At 37.2% G+C, this 21,906-nt stretch overlaps 1 protein-coding gene across 1 annotated transcript in view; it reads right to left on the minus strand.

Moving 5' to 3' along the window:
- Positions 1-21,906, minus strand: part of LOC121406344 (transportin-3-like) — a 71,530-nt gene that overhangs the window by 4,218 nt on the left and 45,406 nt on the right. Inside the window, exons 16-20 of the mRNA XM_041597380.1 lie at positions 16,832-16,948; positions 13,033-13,127; positions 11,701-11,857; positions 9,714-9,881; positions 2,726-2,835 (exon numbers count right to left, since the gene is read on the minus strand). Of these exons, the coding sequence (XP_041453314.1) occupies positions 2,726-2,835; positions 9,714-9,881; positions 11,701-11,857; positions 13,033-13,127; positions 16,832-16,948 (647 nt within the window). The remainder of the gene's footprint in view (positions 1-2,725; positions 2,836-9,713; positions 9,882-11,700; positions 11,858-13,032; positions 13,128-16,831; positions 16,949-21,906) is intronic.

Raw genomic sequence — 21,906 nt, forward strand, 5'->3', positions numbered from 1 at the left:
GCAGTATAAAATAATCCGGCTACCAAACTTTTACAGCCCCCCCCAAAAAAAAAAAAACTATCACATCAATGATGTGAAGCTCATCCGGCATCTCACAACAAAATTTAACAATGTAGTGAATTATATTGGTGACATAAATTGAGGATTTAGAATTGAAATTGATAAAGAAATGACATAGAAGCATTTTTGTGATCTATGAATAAATTTCATATAAATTAAGCATAAATAACTTTCTAGTCAAAATTTCTTAACTCTGTGCAGAACCTTGGTGAACCTCATGTAGCTCCAAGATGGAACAAAAATAATCAAAATCAATCAACAAATAAATCAGTAATTTTTGTGAGTTTTGAAAATATATGAATAAATTAGCCTATTTAATGAATTTCTATTAAATTCTGTGTTAAAATTTTGTATCACCACCTCGAGCTACATGTATCATACAAAGCAAACAAAATTGAAATTGATCAACAAATGAAGAAGGAAAAAACATTTTTTGTGATTTATGAATAAATTTTGCATAAATTAGATGGAAGCAAAAAATTCAAAATCGGTCAACAAATAAAGAAGCATTTTTTTGTGAATTTTGAAAAATGCACATAAATTAGCATATTTAATGAATTTCAAAATTCTGTGTAGAAGTTTTGAATCCCCACCTAGTGCTATCATATAAAGCAAACAGAATTGAGATCAGACTTGAAATGGCGAAGAAGTAGCATTTTGAAATTGTGGACGGACGACATACGCCACGACATAAGCTCATTTGGCCCTTCGGGCCGGATGAACTAAAAATCATATTGGCAAAAGAAATGAAATCTTTATATTAAACAGCAAGGCATAAACGATGTTGTGTCTCGCCAACTTGTGAAAGTAACCAGAAATATCCTGATTTGCAAGGACAAGCAACAGAATTGTATCAGAAGTTCATAGTAAAATAACTGGGATAATATAACATTTGTCATAAGATTCTTGCACGTAAACTTTAATGTTGACCTCATCTTGCAAAGAAACTTTTATAATCATCATCATCTTTCTGACAGTAGAGAACAATCATGTCACAATAATAGCGTTTAAAACCTCAGGGCCTCTTTTCAAAAACCATTCCGAATTCATGCAAGACTGGCGATCCTTTATGTTCCTCAATGGGTTATCCCCAATTGCCTATTAAAGTTCATTTCCTTAACCAGTCCTTCACGTTTATAATTTCGTGGGGCTCAATAAATCGCTCCCCTTATTTTTTTGAGAAGCTCAATTGAGCTCCTCAGAATCGCTCTCCGTGAGGAGCTCAAATCAATGCATTACAATACATGTATGATAAATTGTAGATTTTTCTTTACATTGCATATATGCAATAGCTATGTAGCTATTAGTTAATCTGTGGTGAAACTAGGCCTGGGTCACATCAATACGTTTACAAGATGTCGTACGCGCTCCTGCTAAAAAAAAAAAGATAATCGCTAGAGGGTAATCATTTGTCTCGCAATCTACTATGGTCAACAAGGAAATTCGTGATCACTCTCGCAAAAAGTGTTCACTAGCTTACAAGTTCACGAGCTTTCGAGTGCCGCTGCAACTCTTTATCAAGTGACACGGATTGTCCGATATCGTACTCTATTTATACTAACCTCCAAGACCGTACGCAATAATGAACCTATTTAGTAAAAAAAAGATAGTTCAGTACTTTTTCAAAGTTTGTTTATGGTTAAGCAGAAGTTCATTTTTGAGGAGCGCGATTGCGCCGGCGCTCCTCCCGCGCTCCTTAAAAAAAATAGCGCTCCTCAAAAAAAAAAAAAAAATGAAAAAAAAATTGCTAAAATTTCACATTCACATCTTTAAATCCATGAAATAGCCTTCTTTTATCCATGATTCCTTGAAATTGCTTTGATTTAGTTAAAAACTATCGGAAAAATGAAGAATATTCACCACTTTCCCGACTCTGATTTGAACTTACCTCGGTAAATATTGTAGTCCCACATGTAGACTTCCATGGTGTTGCCATGAAAATCTACATATGGGACTACATGGGACTGCAATATTTACCGATATTAAATTAAAATCAGAGTCGGGAAAGAGATGAATATTCTTCATTTTTCTGATAGATTTCAACTAAATCAAAGTAATTTCAAGGAATTATGGATAAAAGAAGGCTATTTCATGGATTTAAAGATGTGAATGTGAAATTTTAGCAATTTTTTTTTCATTTTTTTTTTTTTTTGAGGAGCGCTATTTTTTGCTCTCCTTATTTTTTTTAAGGAGCGAGGGAGGAGCGCCGGCGCGATCGCGCTCCTCAAAAATGAAGGTCTGCTTAACCATAAACAAACTTTGAAAAAGTACTGAACTATCTGTTGAGATGCTCAGTTGTCAGAAATAAGAATTTTACTGTACAAAGATGAGTTTTCAACAGTAGCTGATGGTATTAACAAATTAATCATTTGGCTCTTAACAAATGGAGCGCTTTGCTTATTATGAAACATCAATCAAAGCTTACTGTGTTCATCTTGCCAGGCGAGGCCATCTAAGCTCTAAATTTTGTGAAGGGGAGAGTGGTAAGGTATTTCATAAACCCCGCTTGCATCAGAATACAGGCTACTGCATGGAATTAGGCAAAAGGTTTTGACACAATCTTGTTTATAATTAGATCATCTGTTATCAGACTAAGTGGATCCAAATTACAAACCCTTAGCCTTAGACCAAACGTTATAGCTCAGATCCTGGAACTACACCTTACCTGCAAATATTCTTATGGAAATCACTAAGTTGTTTTGCTGTCGCCGTGATGCGACCTGCCGTTTCCGTTGGTAGAGTCTTCAGAGCCGCCTCCAGCCATTTTGATAAGCTCTGTATATCAAAGAGACAGATGTGTTTCAAAAAAAGTGAAAAAAAGAATCGAGTTTCAAATTCTTTACATGTTATTTTATAGGACTATCATATTCAACCCCAATTGGCACAATAATTCAAACATTCTGAGGGGGTTGACATGGCATATAAGGCAAAATTTGAACAAAGTTGTGAGCGAGCGAGTGCAGCAGGCAAGCACAAATTTTGACCATTTTGATATAAAAATATAATTTTATGATATAAATTTTTTCGACATAATATTCAGAAAATAATATATGTCACCTTTTTCTCCTTTTCTTTTTGGGGGTACACGCCCACCCCATCCACCACCCAATCTGTACGCCAGAGTTCACCCACAATAATGTTGTCTCAAAGTATTTTAAAGCCGAATCCAGCCTTGGCCATAAAATGTTGTGTTTAAAAGGAGAAAAATGAATTAAACAGAATGGTGAAAGTTTGAAAGAAATCGGACAAGCATTAAGAAAGTTATAGCTGTTTTAAAATCTAGATCACTAATACCATGTAAATATCAAATTGGCAACTGGGTAAGTAAATTATGACAAGGGGCAAGGACAACTTTACCATAGGCCATGTACTTTATTATCAGGGATTTGTGGTTTTCTCCTAGGTACCCATTCCCCTGGGGCAGTAATCTAAATATAACCCAGATAGTATATTGTTTAATGTCCTCATGAAAGAAAAATACAATTTGAAATAAAACTTTTGGGGAAAATGACATTTTAGCCATAATATGTATTGAAGTACATGGAAGAGTAGTCCTTGCCTTACATCACTATGACATCACATAAGCGGCCAATTTGAAGTCTCCATAGGCATAGTGATTACCAATATTTACAACTTTTAAAATTCATAACTTTCTTGTTATTTGTCCAATATTGTTCAAACTTTCACCTATCAACTTGTCTGATTTTTCTTTTTCTTATAAAAACAAGTTTTTATTTGGGTTGGATTCCCCTTTAAGTGTTGTTAACCGCAATAGGTGGTTTCAAACCGCCTCGATCACAAGAATCCCCGTTAAATTACGAAAACTTTTTCAGGCTACAAAATACCCGTTAATTATTCCTGCATTCACACTGCCCCGAAACACATCCTTCGGGATAAGTTCCCGAAGTTACGAGCATGTGCAGTATGGTCTGATAAGCAGGCAAGGCGCGAGATTCAAAATCACTAGCCCAGCAGCCACCCACGCCGCCGCGCCCAACGACACGCTGGGCTAAAAGTTCCCGTAATTTGCTTTCACATCGCCAAAATACCTGCGACCTTGGAGAAATCCCCACGAAAGTTCTCGTAATTTCGCCAAGTACCTACTATTTAGCGGGTATTTTCTTTCGGGGAAATTACGCGTAGTTTGCTTTCACATTACCAAAATACCTGGTATTTTCTGATCGGGGTAAATTTCCCGATCAGAGAATACCTGGAACTGGCGAACTTCGAGGCGGTCTGAAACCACCTAATGATAGGGTTTCCGAAAACAAATCGCTCATCCTTCCTGTGTATTTTTCTTTTTTCGCTATTGCGAATACCAATTATGGACCATAGGTGACGCAGGTGAAATCTTTTATCACATCTATCAGTAGATCATGTATTCTTTACAAGTGTAGGAGGGCATGTAATACAGATTTTCAAATACATTATGGATAAAGAGTTTGTATCACCATATCACCATAAGAAAGAGCAAAAGAGACATTTTAGGGGTATTTTATAGTCCATCAAAGTGAGAGTTCACATGTGAAATCACACATCTTTGTTACGTTGTCAATTGGAGGATCTCCATAGCATTAGTGATCACAATATTCAAATGCTCACAGCTTTCTCTATTACTTGTCCAATTTTTCTCAAACTTTCTTTGTTCTTCTTTGATTTTCTTTTTCCAAACAAGCCTGCTTGTTCCAAAGGTTTCATTCCCCTTTGACATCCTATCCAAGGGACAGTGTTTTCTACTGTAACATACATGTAGTCTGCATCTATTAAACAGGAGGGGGTATATACCACAATGTGAGGCATTTCTGAGATTCCAGGGCTTCAGGACTTCTACATATGAATTTTCTCTGAACTTTTATACTTGTAAGTCGCCTACAAGATATCCTTCCCTTCGACTGAACATTGTAACATCGATGCTCCTAAATCTTTCAAGAATAGTTTACGCAAAGTATTACGCCCTTGCATAAACACAATCGCATTTTCTTGTTAGCCTTCCCCCTTCGTCTACATTAATGCTGAATCAATTATCCAATTCTGTGATTTTACAGTTCATGGAATGGTTAATAGAATTGCAAAAGTCTTCATTACAAGTGTCACCCACTCATAGATTTACTGAAGCTTTACAGAGCCATTGACTTTTTAAAGATATGGTGAGATAATTTGTCTTTTCATATTATATCAAGGCCTGGATAATAATAATAACGTGCCTCGGAACAGATTGTTTCTAGATAGATGGCGCAATACAAATGCCTGTTATTTTTATTATGTTTTAAAGCAAACATGGAGAGATATGTTATTTCACCAAAACGACATATATAAAAACTTGTGTGTCATTATGAAATGTTGAATGTAAATATGGCGAGATACATTATCTTGCCAAGTTAACATATGAAAAGCGGCGCATGTACATGTATGTCAACGAGGCAAGATTTTTTTTCTTTAAAGGACAAGTCCACCCCAACAAAAACTTCATTTGAATAAAAAGAGAAAAATTCAACAAGCATAACACTGAAAATTTCATCAAAATCGGATGTAAAATAAGAAAGTTATGACACTTTAAATTTTCGCTTCATTTCACTAAACAGTTATATGCACATTTCGGTCGGTATGCAAATGAGGGAACTGATGACATCACTCACTATTTCTTTTGTATTTTGTTATATGAAATATGAAATATTTTGATTTTCTCGTCATTGTCATGTGAAATGAAGTTTTATTCCTCCCTGAACATATGTGGAATTCCATCATTTTCACATTTTGTTCTTCAGGCAAGGAGGTCCTAATCGTCAAATTCGTAAAAATTGAAATATTGTATAATTTAAACAATAAAAAACAAAAGAAATAGTGAGTGGGTGACATCATCGACTCTCTCATCTGGATGTAACTGGCTCGTTTTAATATATAATGTTAAAAGTAAGCGAAACTTTAATATGTCATAACTTTCTTATTTTACATCCGATTTTGATGAAATTTTCAGCTTTGTGCTCGTCTGATTTTTCTATATTAATTCAAATCAACATTTTTCTGAGGTGGACTTGACCTTTAAATCTTGCCACCATGCTCAAATACAACTTTTCACAAGTGACTTCACTAGATAACATATTCTAACATGTTAACATACAGCATTTTAAAAAACTAAACTTATGTCAACTTAGCTAGATAACTTATCTCGCCATGTTGATATACATGTACATGTACAACTTTCACAAGTCGACTTGACAAGACAACATATCCTGCAATGTTGACATATAACTTATTGTAAGTCGACTAGGCGAGATAGGGTATGCCTCCATGTAAACGTTATTATGTCAACACGGCAAGATAAATTATCACACCACCTCCTCAAGTCACTGGCTTCCGTATAGATTAAAGGCAGTGTGAGTAGTTCATTACACAGAAAACAAGTAAAAGTTTTAATCCCAAAGAATGTTTGCAGCTACTCACTGCTCTTCTACTTGTGATGATTAAAGATAAATTCCAGTTTTGGTAACGATCTCAAAATGACTTTTTACAGAATCTAATATAATGACAACCCAAGTGTCTGTTTGTATGAATAAAAAATATGTGCCAAAGGATTCTGGAAGAAACTGTGTAATTGCTGAGAAATAAGCGCGGATTCGGTCACTTCCGCCGGGTCTTTATTCCAGCAAGAATAATACACTGTCCCACGTGTGCCTATCTGTGTTGGTGATCTTCAGTGTGAACATTTTTCAGCGTAGATTTCAAGATTTCACAAAGTTCATTTTATGTAACTGTACCAGATCTAGATCCTCAATGATATACTGACAATTAAGCCTGGTTTTACAGACTTTCTCATGAAATCAGTGTTTACTGCAACTACTGGCATTTCTCTTTAAACTCATGGCAGCCAGGAAGTGTCAAACTTTGCTAGGATTAGCTTATCAAAGGAAAATGAAACCCTTGAAATGAGATTGCTTGTGCATAAACAGAAAAATCTAGAAAAACAGATAAACGAAAGTTTGAGAAAAATTGAATAAATAAGACAAAAAGCATTTGAAGTTTAGATCATTATTGTACTGTTGATCCTCCTATTGGCAATGTGACAAAGATGTGTGATGTCCCATGCAAGCAACTTTCCCTTTACTTTTCTATATATTTCACTTAAACTCCCTCTTTTCTCACATCTACATGTAGATATCAGTAGATCATGTATTCTTTCTTTAGGAGGGCATGTAATACTGTATTTTCAAAGAATACATTATGGATAAAGAGTTTGTATAACCATTAGAAAGAGCAAAAATACACATTTTCGTGGTATTTTATAGTACATCAAAGGAAAAGTTGTTCACATGTGACATCACAAATACTTGTTGCATTACCAATGGGAGGATGTCCATAGCACTAGGGATCACAGTATTTAAATGCTCATAACTTTTCGCATTATTTGTATGCTTTTTTCAAACTTTCTTTGATCTCATTCTTTGATTTTTCTGATTCCACAAAAGCCAACTTGTTCCAAAGATTTCATTCCCCTTTAGGCACACTCTTTCCCACCCATATCAATCAAATTCATTTGTAATCTGTTAATATTATACACAACAGGGCTTAATATTATACAATTAATGCACATTTATGAGTGTGTTATGACGATGCAGCACACTCGAGGGTATTTACAATTATGCGAAAGCAAGAGGCGCTTGCGCCGAGTGCTTTTGCATAATATTGTGAATGCCCGAGAGTTGCTCGCATCGTCACTAACATCACGAATCTTCAAATGTGCATTAATTGTTTTATAAAACGGGTCGGCAAAAAGAATTTTTCATGGAAATCTTGTTCAAATCCCTCCAACTTGTGTACGATCGCACAGACGAAGAGATCACAAGACTATCAATTATGACATCACAGGCGTATCTACTATGCGCGCCTAAGTAAGCGCATCAAAATCCTAGCCAGCCTCTTTTACTGAACGCGTATCAGTTTTTACGTGCTATTGGAACTAATGCTGCACAAAAATTGCATAGTGCTGCACAAAAAATGCACAGTGCTGCACGAAAAATGCACGACTGGAAGGTTGCGCATAATTAAAGCATGAACACGTGACTTGAATACGCACTCACCATTGGCTACATCCTTGAACCCGTTTTATAATATTAATTATTATCTCCAATTGGTGCAAATAATACGCCACAGGGCATTAGTAAAAAATACTGCCTATAATTTGTACAGATAATACACAACTTGGCAACAGGGTATTAGTAAGAAATACTGCCCTCAGTTTAATAGTGCAAACAATATGCAACAAGATATTAATTAGAATTACCACCTTCAATCAGTACAGATAATACACAATATAGACATTGGCAATAAGTACCGCCTTCAATTAGTGCAAATCCTTTACAACAGGGTATTTCTATGAACAAATGCCTTCAATCAGAACAGATAATACACAACAGGGCATAGGTAAGAAATATCCCCTTCACTTAGTGCAAATAATATACAACAGGGTATTAGTATGAAGTATGAACCAACGCAATCAGTACAGATAATACACTGCATAGGCATTAATAAGAAATACCACCTTCAACTCGTGCAAACAATACACAACATAGTCATTAGTAAGAAATGCTGCTTTCAATTAGTGAAAATAATATGTAGAAAGCAGATGCAACCTCTTGGTCTATGCCATTTGAGGAAATTTGGGGCACGTTTTCCAAATTAGCACAAAAATTCATACTGTTGACCCACTCATAAAACAAATAATGCATTGTGTTAATTTGTAACGTTAGTGTTGATGCAGCCATCAGATATTCACAATGTTATGCACAAGCTACTACACTTTGTACATACCTCAAGTGCTGATACATTCATAACTGAGCATTATTTCTATAGTAATGCACTTTCTTGTATTATTCATTTTATGAAAAAAAAACAATATGGATCCGTTGTATATCAGTTTCGTTTCAAAACCATGCATTATCATCACAAGGGTATTGAAGCTCCTCCTGCTTGTGTATTATATTGTGAATACCCAAGACACCTATAGCTCCACTTGCATCTTGAATCTAACCCAGTGCATTATTTGTTTTATTAAATGGTTAACAGTTGAATTGTGGTGGAAATTTGATCGAATTCCAATGATTTCCTTGAATCATACAGACCGAGAGGGCAAACTCTGCTTTTTATTATGACACCACTGCTGTATCCAGTGTGTGCACCCAAGGCCCCGTCTTATAAAACAGTTGCGATTGATCCGATTAATCACAACTATGGACGGCCAGTAACGTCAACATTCTTATGCATATTTTTTTCCAAAAAACTTTCTATGATATATATTCATGCCTTCATTGTTTTCTGAAAAATTCACTGTGCTTCTCTTTGTTTAAATTTCCTGTAGAATCAATTATGACACTGATAGATTTCCATAGAGTTATGATTGATTGGATCAATTACGATTGATTGGATCAATCGTAACTCTTTGTAAGACGGGGCCCTGATATAAGCACATCAATATCCTTGCTTCTCTTTGAAAGGACATGCATTTCAGATGGCATCTCATTTCATATTCACACTAGAGGCGAAACGATGTATCTAAAATTCAGAACCCAGGTGCCATTGGATAGAAAAAGTTACTGTAATAAAAACTTTTCTTCTGCCGATGGGTTCAACAATATTTCTGAACTATACACCATACTCACCTCTCTATCGTACTCCAGCAAATGGAAGATAACTTCGCCGTGATCCGGCATACGGTAGGCTGGTAGGTAGAACGAACACGCTTCCATTATAGCTTTCATCAAGGCTTCGCCATACTCCTGGAAAATGGCGTTCACAGCAGCTTTTCTCTGTTCGTAGTCTTCTGATTCCTGTAATGGAGGGGCGAGAAATATTTCTATCGTTCAGAAACACAAAAATTGAATAATAATAATGATAATAACATTTGTAGGGCGCTTTATACTGGTGTTTCAAAGTGCACAGGTTGACAGATTATAATAATATACAGTCAATCCATTAAAAAGGAGAAAAGAAAAAGAGAACAAGTTATGAGAAAAGGTGAGTTTTAAGTGACAATTTGAAAATTTCCACGGAGGGAGCATTTTGGATATGAGTTGGGAGTTTATTCAAGAGGGTGGGAGCAATTACAGAAAATGCATGATCACCATATCGGGTCTTAGTACGGGGGCCATGAATTAAATTATTGGAATATGATCAACGTAGGGATCTGACAGAAGAGGAAGAACGAAGGAAATAAGGGAAATAATTGACTGCTTTATAGTAGGCCTTAGATAACTGGGGGGTTTTTTGTTGCATTTTTGCAAAAGTGTTTCAGGGGACCAGACATGGCGCGTGGGGTTCCGTTTCTGAAAAGCTGCACGGAAACAGGAGCAAAGCGAGCGAGCAACAATTTTTGACCTTTTAAAAACTAGTGTCTAATTTGTGATAGATTTTGACATAATGTTCAGAAAATCCTTTACAAGCTTAGGATCTTCATAACTTCCAAAAACATCTTTGATAATGAAGCTCTTACTACAAAACATTGTAAATTCAAAGTTGTTTCAGCAACCACTTGTATAGGACTACCTGTAAATAAAGACCAGAGCCCCGTCTTACAAAGAGGTACAATTGATCTAATCAATCGCAACTGTATGGAAAGTCATCCATACCCTATATTTTTTCTAAAGTGGAGCGTTGTGGCCCAGTGGATTAGTCTTCGGTCTTTGAAACAGGGTCGTGGGTTCGAATCCCAGCCATAGCATAATTTCCTTCAGCAAGAAACTGATCCACAATGTGCTGCACTCAACCCAGGTGAGGTAAATGGGTACCGGTAGGGAGTAATTCCTTAAAAAGCTGTGTGCGCTATGAACGCCTAGCTTAGCCGGGTAATATAGGAGCGCCTCGAGCACCTAACAGGGTCGATATGTGCGCAATACAAATACCCTATATCATTATCATTAAAGGAAATTTGCAAATCTCCAAATAAAACAGAGCATCTAACTGAATCTTCAAGAGAATGATGAATGTATGAATAAACATCATATCTAGAACACATTTTGAATAAATTTGCATTTCAGATGTTGACGTTGCTGGCCATCCATAGCTGTGGTTGATCAGGTTGATCGTAACTCTTTGTAAGAAGGGGCCTAGAGTTTAGATTTCCCTTGAAAAGCATTCTTCCTTGAAAGACCCTTAACAGGAATCTGTCCAGAAATACCACCTGGGGGGGGGGTGTTTCACAAAGATTTAAGCATGACTTAAGTCGCACTTAAATGCCGACGCGTACATGATATGCAACGCGCGATCTTATTGATACGCATTAGTGCGCGTCCTCATCACACAATCTGACCAATGCGGTCAAGCCTTTCATACCGTACGCAACTCATTATTTAAGTGCGACTCTAAGTCATACTTAAATCTTTGTGAAACACCCCCCTGGCCTGGGGCCCGTAACACAAAGTTTAGCAATCATTTAACATTTTTTTTTATGATTGATTGCATTGGCTACAATGTACAAATCAATCGTAAAATCAAGCATACCATTGATTGCTAACTTTTGTGTGAATAGGACCCAGCTCATAAAATCTTTTCATGTCTCCCTTGGGTTAGTCTTCCTAGACAGACTTCACTTGTTTCCATGTGTTCTTTAAAGCGTGAAAATAAATCAACGAACTTATTTTCCAATCTCACCCATCTTTCCTTTCCGCACTGGATGACTTCCGTGAAGAATTTCATGACTGAAGCGTTGGCCTCTCTGTGATCTAGTGTAACAGCTGCAATGGCACATGGTAGTATAGACTGCATAGCTGGGGACTGAAGGATAGCTAGGGGACATCTCTGGAGTAACCTACGCAGAAATGTACAAATGGGACCATGTTTAATATTTCAACAACAGAAATGTTTGTTGTTTGGACTAGAGTGTGAAATTGAGCAAAATTGTGATTATTTCCGGTAAGAGTTCCATATGCAACCCCCACTAAAATTGAAAATAGAAAAATGGAGAGGGTTCAGAATAATATATCTAGCTCTAATATAGAACATATATGATGGGGAAGTGGAAATACATACCAAAATATGGCTTTATTCTGTCAAATTTTGAGCAGGATCTAATGCGTGTAATTGTCCATAGACACAGTTTATTTAGTCAGTAAAGGGTCTGTGAGTCATGACTAGTCAAACTATTGGCTGATAATCGTTAAAATACCCCTTCCGGTATCAGCGCTTCTCGCTAGCATAGCGGGAAAGTCTTGACTGCAGATAAATCGAGATGAGTTCGAGTCCCAACCCCAAGGTAAGCAACAGTTAAAAAGTCATTAAAAAATCTGAAGTGAACAAACTGGAAGTCTCAACAACTCTCTTTTGTTATTTTTAGTGGGGGTGCATATGGAACTATTTGATTATTTCCACTATCAACAGCATTAAATCGCCACAAAACATACCCTAATCCTAACCTGGAACATGGTGGTATAGACTGCATAGCCACTGAAAGATAGCTCGGGGACAGCTTTGGAGTAACCTAACAAGAAGTGCGTGAATGGGACAGTGGCAAAAAACAGCCAACAGAAATATTTATGGTTGGGACTAAAATGTGAAACTGAGCAAAAGTGTGATTATTTCCACTATCAACAGCACTAAAACACCACAAAGCCTACCCGAACCCCAGTCTGGATCTTGGTACTATAGACTGCATAGCTGGAGACTGAAGGATAGCTAGGGAACATCTTTGGAGTAACCAACACGGAAGTGTATGAATGGGGCAATTGTAAATACTAGTAATTCACCATCAGAAATGTTAGTGGTTGTGAAATGCTGAAACAGTGTACTCATTTTCACTATCACAATAGTGTGACATACTGATAATAGACTGGGCTATTTCGACGACCGACACGGTCAAAAAAATTTGCACGGCAGATTTATCGCGAAAAATGTCAAGGGGGGCAGAATCAGCCTCCCCCCTAACTTCTTCAGGTAAAAATATATTATAAGCATTCTGGGGGGGGAAATAAATGATATGTACTGTACCTTGTACATAACCTGAAGAAATCATCCACTGTGTCTGGGTGACTGCGCAGACCCAATGGTTCTTGGAGAATGGTGTACGTTGGTCCCATAAATGCCTGCATTTGTATGGAAACAATTCATCATATTCATTAAAGAGAAATTTCATTTTCAAAAAAATATAAATAAAATAAATACAATCATAACAAGTCGACATCATAAAAAAATATACCAAGGTCATAAAATCAACTTGAAAAAGACATGTTATAGAGAAAGTTACATACAAAATAATCTTGTGTAAAGGATTTGTGATTTACAATTTGTGAAAATGGAGGATCCCACTAAAAAGCTAAGCTTGCATATTGAGGGCTCCTCAAACTATGACAAGCGAGAAATAAATTTTATATATACAAATCAAAATATAAACCACGATCGCCAACAGGAGACATCATTAAAAGAAAATATTAAATAAGCAAACATATAATTCATGATAATCAAGCTTAATAAAGATGAGATAATACATGAAATTAAGAGCAGACACTCCTCAAAGTTTTTTAAGTTGCAAAGTATATTATGGCTGGGGGCGGGGCAGTGATTCCCCCACCCCCCCCCCCCTCCATTCCTCCACAGGTGGAGTGATACATGCATGTTCCAAATTTCACATACCGACTATTGTTCAAAAGCAAAACACCAGATTTTCCCTGAATATGATGTTTGATCCCCAATAAGACTTGGGAGAGGGGAGAAAGACGGGGGAAGGGAAGGGGGGGGGGTTATTGCTCATGTACAGTAAATAAATTGCTTATGTGACTATTCCAAAATTATTCCATTTTTTTTTAGTTCATGAATTTGGCTATACAAATCTACAAAAAAAGCTCTAGAAGTGTTGTTTTTTTTTTCTTTATAAACTCCTTGTAGGATTCAGATCAAACGCACATAATAAAATAATCAGTATCCCAATGTATTGGATGTATCATATCTATTTTCACTAAGCCCTGTGTACATGTATACAGTCTTTAATGCTTATTTCTACCCTGGAGCTGTAGCCAAATCCTTACAACCTTTCCTTTCTTCTCACTTTCTATTTTCTTTTCCTTTCACCAGATCTCTTCCCGACTACTCTCTAATTGACCATTCTCCCAGTCTACTGCTCAAGGCTGTCTACTCTCTTCAATTATTGCATTTTCCCTACCTCAGGCGACCTTGCCTGAACGTCTTGAGACCTTTTTAAGGTGTGACGCACGAGCCATTGTGTTTCTCTGATAATTATCTTGTACTGTTTTGTTTTATTTTATTTGTCTTCTTTACCCAGGGTCCGGGCCCAGGGTATCCTGTTCAGTGGTTTAGACACTGTTGTCAACCAGGGCCCTGCACAATACATATATACATAAAAGAATGCAGATGTTGTTTGAAGGTTTGCATGGTGGCATGTACAATTGCTGATGTGGTTTACGGTACACCATGTGGAGTGTTATAGAAACAGTGGATAGAAGAAGAGAAGAAGTGGATAGGCGAGAAAGTGGAATTTTGAGAGTAGAGTATTCTTTCTTGAAAATAGTCCTGAAAAGGACTGTAAACCAGAAGGAATGTTCAGTGAGAACAGCTTGAGTAGTAGAGCTGATGAGGAGATGCTGGCTTGAGTCGGTGAGTAGAGATGATGAGTAGTAGAGAGACTCGACGTTCCTTCTGAACATTCCTTCTGGTTTACAGTCCTTTTCAGGACTATTTTCAAGAAAGAATACTCTACTCTCAAAATTCCACTTTCTCGCCTATCCACTTCTTCTCTTCTTCTATCCACTGTTTCTATAACACTCCACATGGTGTACCGTAAACCACATCAGCAATAAAAGAATGCATTATATACAACACATTATGAAGTCGACACTGTTAACACTGCGATATGATTAGAGAGAAATTATTTGAGTATGTGTACTTGAAAAAGAAAGCAATATTTGAAATTGACAGGAAAACAAGGAAAAATTGATAGGCATGTATTTTCGTTATTGTCTCTACGACCATCTCAGAGATGAGTTTCATTTTAATGATATCACATATCTGCCAGCATTTGAAAAAGGAACACCCTTGGCCGGAGGTCCAGGTTAAAGGGTTCGGGGGCAGCGTCTCTGACGAGGTTGTCAAGGGGGGGGGGGGGGGCAGATCCCCTTGCCAAAGGAAAATAGCATTCTGGAGAGCCATTAGAGGATTTAAAGAATATTCAGAATTACACTCTCTATGTACATAGAACACACTTGTGGGGTCATTTTAGCCTCTAATGGCCCTCAAGAATTTCTTTCAACTTCAAGCCACTTGGAAATTTGAAATAGAAACATTTTGCAGACCCTTTTTCGATGGACCAAGGGCAGTGCCCCAGCAGGGACTCCTGATAGTAGCACCCCTAAAGCTACAGGGTTTTAACCCTAAATAGACTGGGCTTTTTCAACGCCTAAGAAGACTGGGGCCCCCCCCCCTTATGATCTCGGCCGTTGATCGCGCGGTGGATGTTTCATAAAGCTGTTTGTAAGTTAAGAGCGACTTTAAACCATCGCCAATGAGAATTTAGGAGTACACAATTTACCACAAGAAACGATCGCCAGTCATTCTTAAAGTCGCTATTAAAGGGGAAGTTCACCCTGATAAAAACTTGTAAAAATAGCAGAAATAATAGTACAAATTATTGGTGAAGGTTTGAGGAAAATCCGTTAAAGAATAAGAAAGTTATTAGAGTTCAAAGTTTTGGATTTGTGACGTCATAAACGAGCAGCTGCCCCATGTGTTATGTAATATAAAATGCATGCATTTCAATTTTTTATGGTTCTTGATGACTTAATTATGTTTTCCTTCCATGATCGGGTGTGAAATGATTTGTCTATTGATATACAAAAGGTACAGTGAAAACCATTTTGAATTTTCTGAGAAAATGACATTTCATTGATTTTTTTACCATTCGCTTTGTAAGAATGCTGCTCGCATATGACGTCACAAATCAAATAATTGAAATTCTAATAACTTTTTAATTATTTGATAAATTTTTCTCAAACCTTCGTCAATATTTTTTATTATTTTTCTGCTATTTTTACAATAAACTTTTTGTCAGGGTCGACTTTCCCTTTAACTTACGAACGGCTTTATGAAACACCCACCAGGTTCCTTAATCAAGCTACATTTATGTGAAAATTAAACACAGAATTGGTCAAAAATTTCATTTCATTTACAATTCCAATGCAAATTCATAACTGTCATTGGTGTCAAAGAGTTGATGCAAAATTTTCAAGAAAAAATCAAAGGGGAGTATATTTCCAGCCTCAATTTCATTTGAAATCAATAAACTTTAACTTTTGAACTTTGAAACAAAGTCCATAATTTCACGTGTAACGGACCAATCAGACCTCATACTTGGCTGGCTACACAGCCTCATGATGTGATTCTATATTCATCAGTTTCAATCAATGACCTTTGAACTTTGACACAGTCCATAATCTCACGTGTAACGAACCAATCAGACCTCGTTCTCGGCCGGCTTCACAGCCTAATGGTGTGATTCTATCATCAGTTTCAATCAATGACCTTTGAACTTTGACACAGTCCATAATCTCACGTGTAACGGACCAATCAGACCTCATGCTCGGCCGGCTACACAGCCTAATGGTGTGATTCTATCATCAGTTTCAATCAATGACCTTTGAACTTTGACACAGTCCATAATCTCGCGTGTAACAGACCAATCAGACCTCATGCTCGGCCGGTTTCACAGCCTCATGGTGTGATTCTATCATCAGTTTAAATCAATGACCTTTGAACTTTGACATAGAGCTATCATCCTCACCTGTAACATATCTATAAGTACTGGAACACAGGCAGGTTCTTGCCCGTACTCGTCCACTAATATACTGCCCAAGTAGAGGTAACACGAGTGCATATGACTCTGGTAGAAACCGACCATCTGTTGAAGCAAAATAGAGAAACAAAATAATAAATGGTTAAAAGTGAATTATACGGTCACACCTACAGAAACTTAATCATTACAGTACCCTGAGGTTTTACTCTTTAATCATAGTGTTGCAACCGATACCGCAACGGTTACGGGTCGACTTGCCAGTATGCCCCTGATGACGGGTCGGGCCGAGTTCATTCTCCAACCGCAGTCTGGCATAGATGAAATTGAAAAGGAAGAATACGACACAATACAAACAAATCCAAACATACAAACGAAAGAAGGAATTCGGATTACTCAGGATCCTGTGTTTCTTACGAGCCAGATTCTTTTAAAGATGCCGATATTTCCTAAAAAAAAACAAAATTCCAGCGTATTTTTGTCTCGTGTACATTGCGCACGGCCCCGAGACAGTTCGGAAATACCGCCTCCACGACCACGGACTGCCTACGTACAGCACGTGTGGAGATCGGCCGCTGAAGTTATCAGCCATCTTTCATTTTTATTATCAAATCGTTTGATTATACGGGTCGGGTAATTGGGGTCCGGATTACCTTGCGGGTTAAAGTACTATTCAATCACACCCTGAAATATGGTTAAATTTCCAAAGCATACAATTGAACAAGTGGAATGCCTCTGCCAGTCTCACCTGCATCACACAATTCAATATAGCAGCAGTGCTGATTTTGAAAACTGCTATACTATACTATACTATACTATACTATACTATATTTTTTCACAAAAAACACCATTTATATAATCCATTGACAATAAATGACATTTGACCTTAATCCTGCGACCTAAGGCTTGTCAGTGATACTTGATTACCCCTATATCCACATTTTATAAACTATATCTATAAACTTTGAAAGTTATGGCAGCAATCTAATAATTACCTCTAAAATGGCCGAAGTTCAATGACCTTAAATGAACTTTGACTTTGGTCATGTGACATGAAACTCGCATGAGATTTTCAGTGATACTTGATTACTCTGATGTCCAACTTTTAAAAACTAGATCCATACATTTTAAGAGTTATGATGGGTATTAAACAAATATACCCAATGTGGCCAAAGTTCACTGACCTTTGACCTTGGTCATGTGACCTGAAACTCAGAGGATGTTCACTGATACTTGATTACTCTTATGACAAAATTTTATGAACTGGACCAATACACTTACAGAGTTATGATGGTAATTCAACAGATACCCCCCCACTTGGCCAAAGTTCATTGACCCTAAATGACCTTTGACCTTGGTCATGTGACTTGAAACTAGCACAGGATGTTAATACTTGATTGACCTTATGTCCAAGATTCATGAACTAGGACTATATATTTTCTAAGTTATGATGACATTTCAGAAACTTAATCTTAGGTTAACCCTATCAAGGCCAAGGGGGGGCCTCGGAGGCCCCCTTCAACAATTCTTGCAATATTTTTGCTGCGCAAAATTTTTTGACCGCGCCGCTCGCTAACTTTCTACTTTCCAGTTGTGCACAACTTTTGAGACCAGTTTTGGGTCACCCGGGTACACGGTTCCGAAATTGCGTAACATCATGTAAGTGCATGTCAGACCAAAAATTGCTCAAAAACGTGATTTCATGTACAAAGTTAATGCAAATTGTTTTCAAGCCAAAATCATAAATGTACGATTATTTTTAGTTTTGCTGGTCTGAATGTATTTATTTCATGCTGTTTATTATCTCAGAAGAGTCCCTAACAAATTTCATTGAAAAAACAATGGAAAACAAAAGGTCCAAAAAAAATTGCAAAAAACAATAAAAGACATAAGAAATTGATCTGATATCGCATTTTATTTATGTACACTTGCTAGGAACACCAAAAAGAGTTTTTATACCAATAATTGGACCGTTTGGAGCTTTATTTAGGGAGTTAGAGGGAAAAGCATGATTTCACATACTAATTACGCATAAATTAGCATAATCGCTTAATAGCAATTCGCATGAAATAAATTACTATATAGTCCTGTAGATTATGTCCAAGATAACCTGCGTGCCAATTTTCGGCGCGATTGCGCGGCCAACGGTCGAGATCACAAGGGGGGGCCTGGGAGGCACCCCCTAACCACATGAGCTCCAAAAATACCCCGGCCTAGATAGGGTCAAGATTTTGATGTTGATTCCCCCAACATGGACCTTTGACCTTGTTCATGTGACCTGAAACTCAGGCAGGATGTTCAGTAATACGTGATTAACCTTATGTCCAAGTTTCAAGAACCAGATCCACAAACTTTCTAAGTTATGGTGTCATTTCAAAAACTTTTGGTGTTGACGCCGCTGCCGTTGGAAAAGCGGTGCCTACATGTATAGTCTCACTCTGCTATGGAGGTGAGACAAAAATAAAAAGCAGCAGTGAATATGAAATATTAAGATAAAAAATATTTCACAAAAAACACAAGTCGTTTGACTATAAAATAAAAGTTTATTAACCTAAAATGACCTTTGAGCTTAATCATGTGACCTGGAACTCATGCAAGATGATCACTGATACTCAATACCAATAACTCCTAGTTTCATGGAAAGATTAGTTAAAGGTACATGTATAACATTTCAAAAACATTGGTTAAGATGTATCAATATCACAATATTGCCTATAGCTGCGATAGACTGCGTTCGGCTTACGCAAAGATACGCAGCACAAAACGCAAAGGTGTGAGCAGGCTTTACCATTCTATTCAAGTTTTCATTAAAAAGGTCCACACCCTTTCTAAATTCTGATGACAATTCAAATGTCAACCTTCGTTTAGATATCAATGTTCGTGACGCTGCTGTCGCCGTTGCAAAACCAGCGGCAACAATCTCGCTCTGCTATGCAGGCGAGACCAGAATTAGTTCTGACTGAAAACAAAATATTTGTAGAAAATCAAATGCGCTTACCCCCTCCTCGGCCCTCTCCCTTTCCTCTCTCTCTCTCCCTCTCACCCTCTCTCTGCCAGACTAAGGCAAACTTTTCACTTTTCACTTCTTGCAGGGTACCCACAAAGTTTGACACCTCAGTGCAAACAGTAGCTATGTAGTGGGCGCCAAGATCAATTTGTCTCTGAGTCCTTTCCTGCATCTACGTGCCAGAGATATGTTCTGGCCAAACAAAATAAGTTTTATTACTAAAAGAAAGACAAGAAAGCGCCAAAAAAAGCTCAAAGAAATGGCAATAATGTCTGATCTTGAAAGGAAGAAAACTCTGATAATGATCCTATCCATCATCTGGAACGACATTTATAATAGAACTGACATTTCAGTCACAAAGGATTGTAGCTTATTCTCATTTTATATTTCATATTGTTTCCAGAAAAAACAAATGACACCCGTCATGGAATATCAATATCAGTACATTAGTAACAGTCATCAATACAATCTTCACAACACAATATCAAAAAACAAAATAGGTATATTTGATGCAGGTAACCATGGAGACAAGTACGTATTAATGAGAAAATAAAGATTTTTCTTTTGAACGTGCAATTTGAAATACTAAAATGTTCACAGCTAGTCAATTTTTGTTTTCTTTCTCTATCTCATTTAGCCCATTAAAATATATTTCATTCAAAATCATAATTCCGCTCATACATCTTTAATGTTGTTTTTTTAATACCAGAAGACAGAGTAAAATTTGTCTGGGTCAGAAAATTAATCAAAGAGATGGGGGCGGGGCTTCACTGAAACTTTGAATTGTATTATGAAAGATAAAGTTGAAGTCTGGGCATGAGTTCCATCGTCAAGCGATGGCTGAGACGAGACAAGCAGCCGAAAAAGAGAACTGGCGATACCTGAGTGAGCATAAGAGCGAGCAACTTTAGTTGCGAGGCCTTATGGAATCTGGTGAAGACGTGAATATATGAATTATTCATGAGCATGCTGATGCCGCCAATGCGCCAATCCGCACCGTCAGTGTCTATGATGTCTTGGCACGGGGTGTGTTGCTTCTGCGGCACAGGGTCATACGGGGTTCATTGATGAGAGCAATACGCTTGCTGATTGGCCGCTATCTCTCAGGTAGCGATTTCGACTCGGAAAGAATGGTTAACATAAGAAACCCAAATCAGGTTTCGAAAGGCCCTGTGACTGAAATGGAAATCCTCGCACTCACGACGCTTTTTGCGAATGGTCTTTTTTTTCCAGTCGATAGGTATGTGATATAAATATTACAACAGACACAGGGCCTTGTTTAAAGGCTAGGGGAAGACTGAAACCATTGGAACAAGTTCGCTGGTGTGCGAAACTGAAAAAATAAAGAGAAAAATGCTCAATGGAAGTTTGAGAATTGTTTGAAAAAGAAGAAGAAATGGGCATTTGAATAGTGTTGAGAATGCTGACTAATATGGAGTGCTGTTATGGATTGGCTCATAGGCAATGCAACCAAAATTTGCTGTGTCACATATAAACACCTTCCCCCTCCCCCATTTCCCCTTTTGGACACTTAAAGATAACCCCAAAAGATCTCATTTTGCACATTATCATACTTGGCATAAACACTTTGTCCATGATATATTGAGTAGAAACTGTATTACATGATCCCACGTAAAAAGAAAAGAATCCACAAATAAAGTTAAGGGGAATGAAACCTTTGGAACAAGTAGGCTTGTGTCATAACAGAAAAATCAAAGAATAAGAACAAAGAAAGTTGGAGAAAAATCGGACAAATAATGAGAAAGTTATGAGCATCTGAATATTGCAATCACTAATGCTATGGAGATCCTCCCATTGGCAATGCGACAAGGATGTGTGATGTCACATGTGAACAACTTTCCCTTTGATGGACTATAAAATACCCCGATATGTCTCTTTTTGCTTTTTCATATGGTGGTACAAACTCTTTATCAATGATTTATTCTTTAAAAATCTGTATTATACATGTATGCCCTCCTATAGAAAGAATATATGATCTACTGATAGATGTGGTAAAAGAGGCAGTTTATAAGTGAAATATATCCTAAAGTATCGGGAG

Source organism: Lytechinus variegatus, chromosome 19 (genome assembly GCF_018143015.1).
Source record: "Lytechinus variegatus isolate NC3 chromosome 19, Lvar_3.0, whole genome shotgun sequence".
Classification (NCBI taxonomy): Eukaryota; Metazoa; Echinodermata; class Echinoidea; order Temnopleuroida; family Toxopneustidae; genus Lytechinus; species Lytechinus variegatus.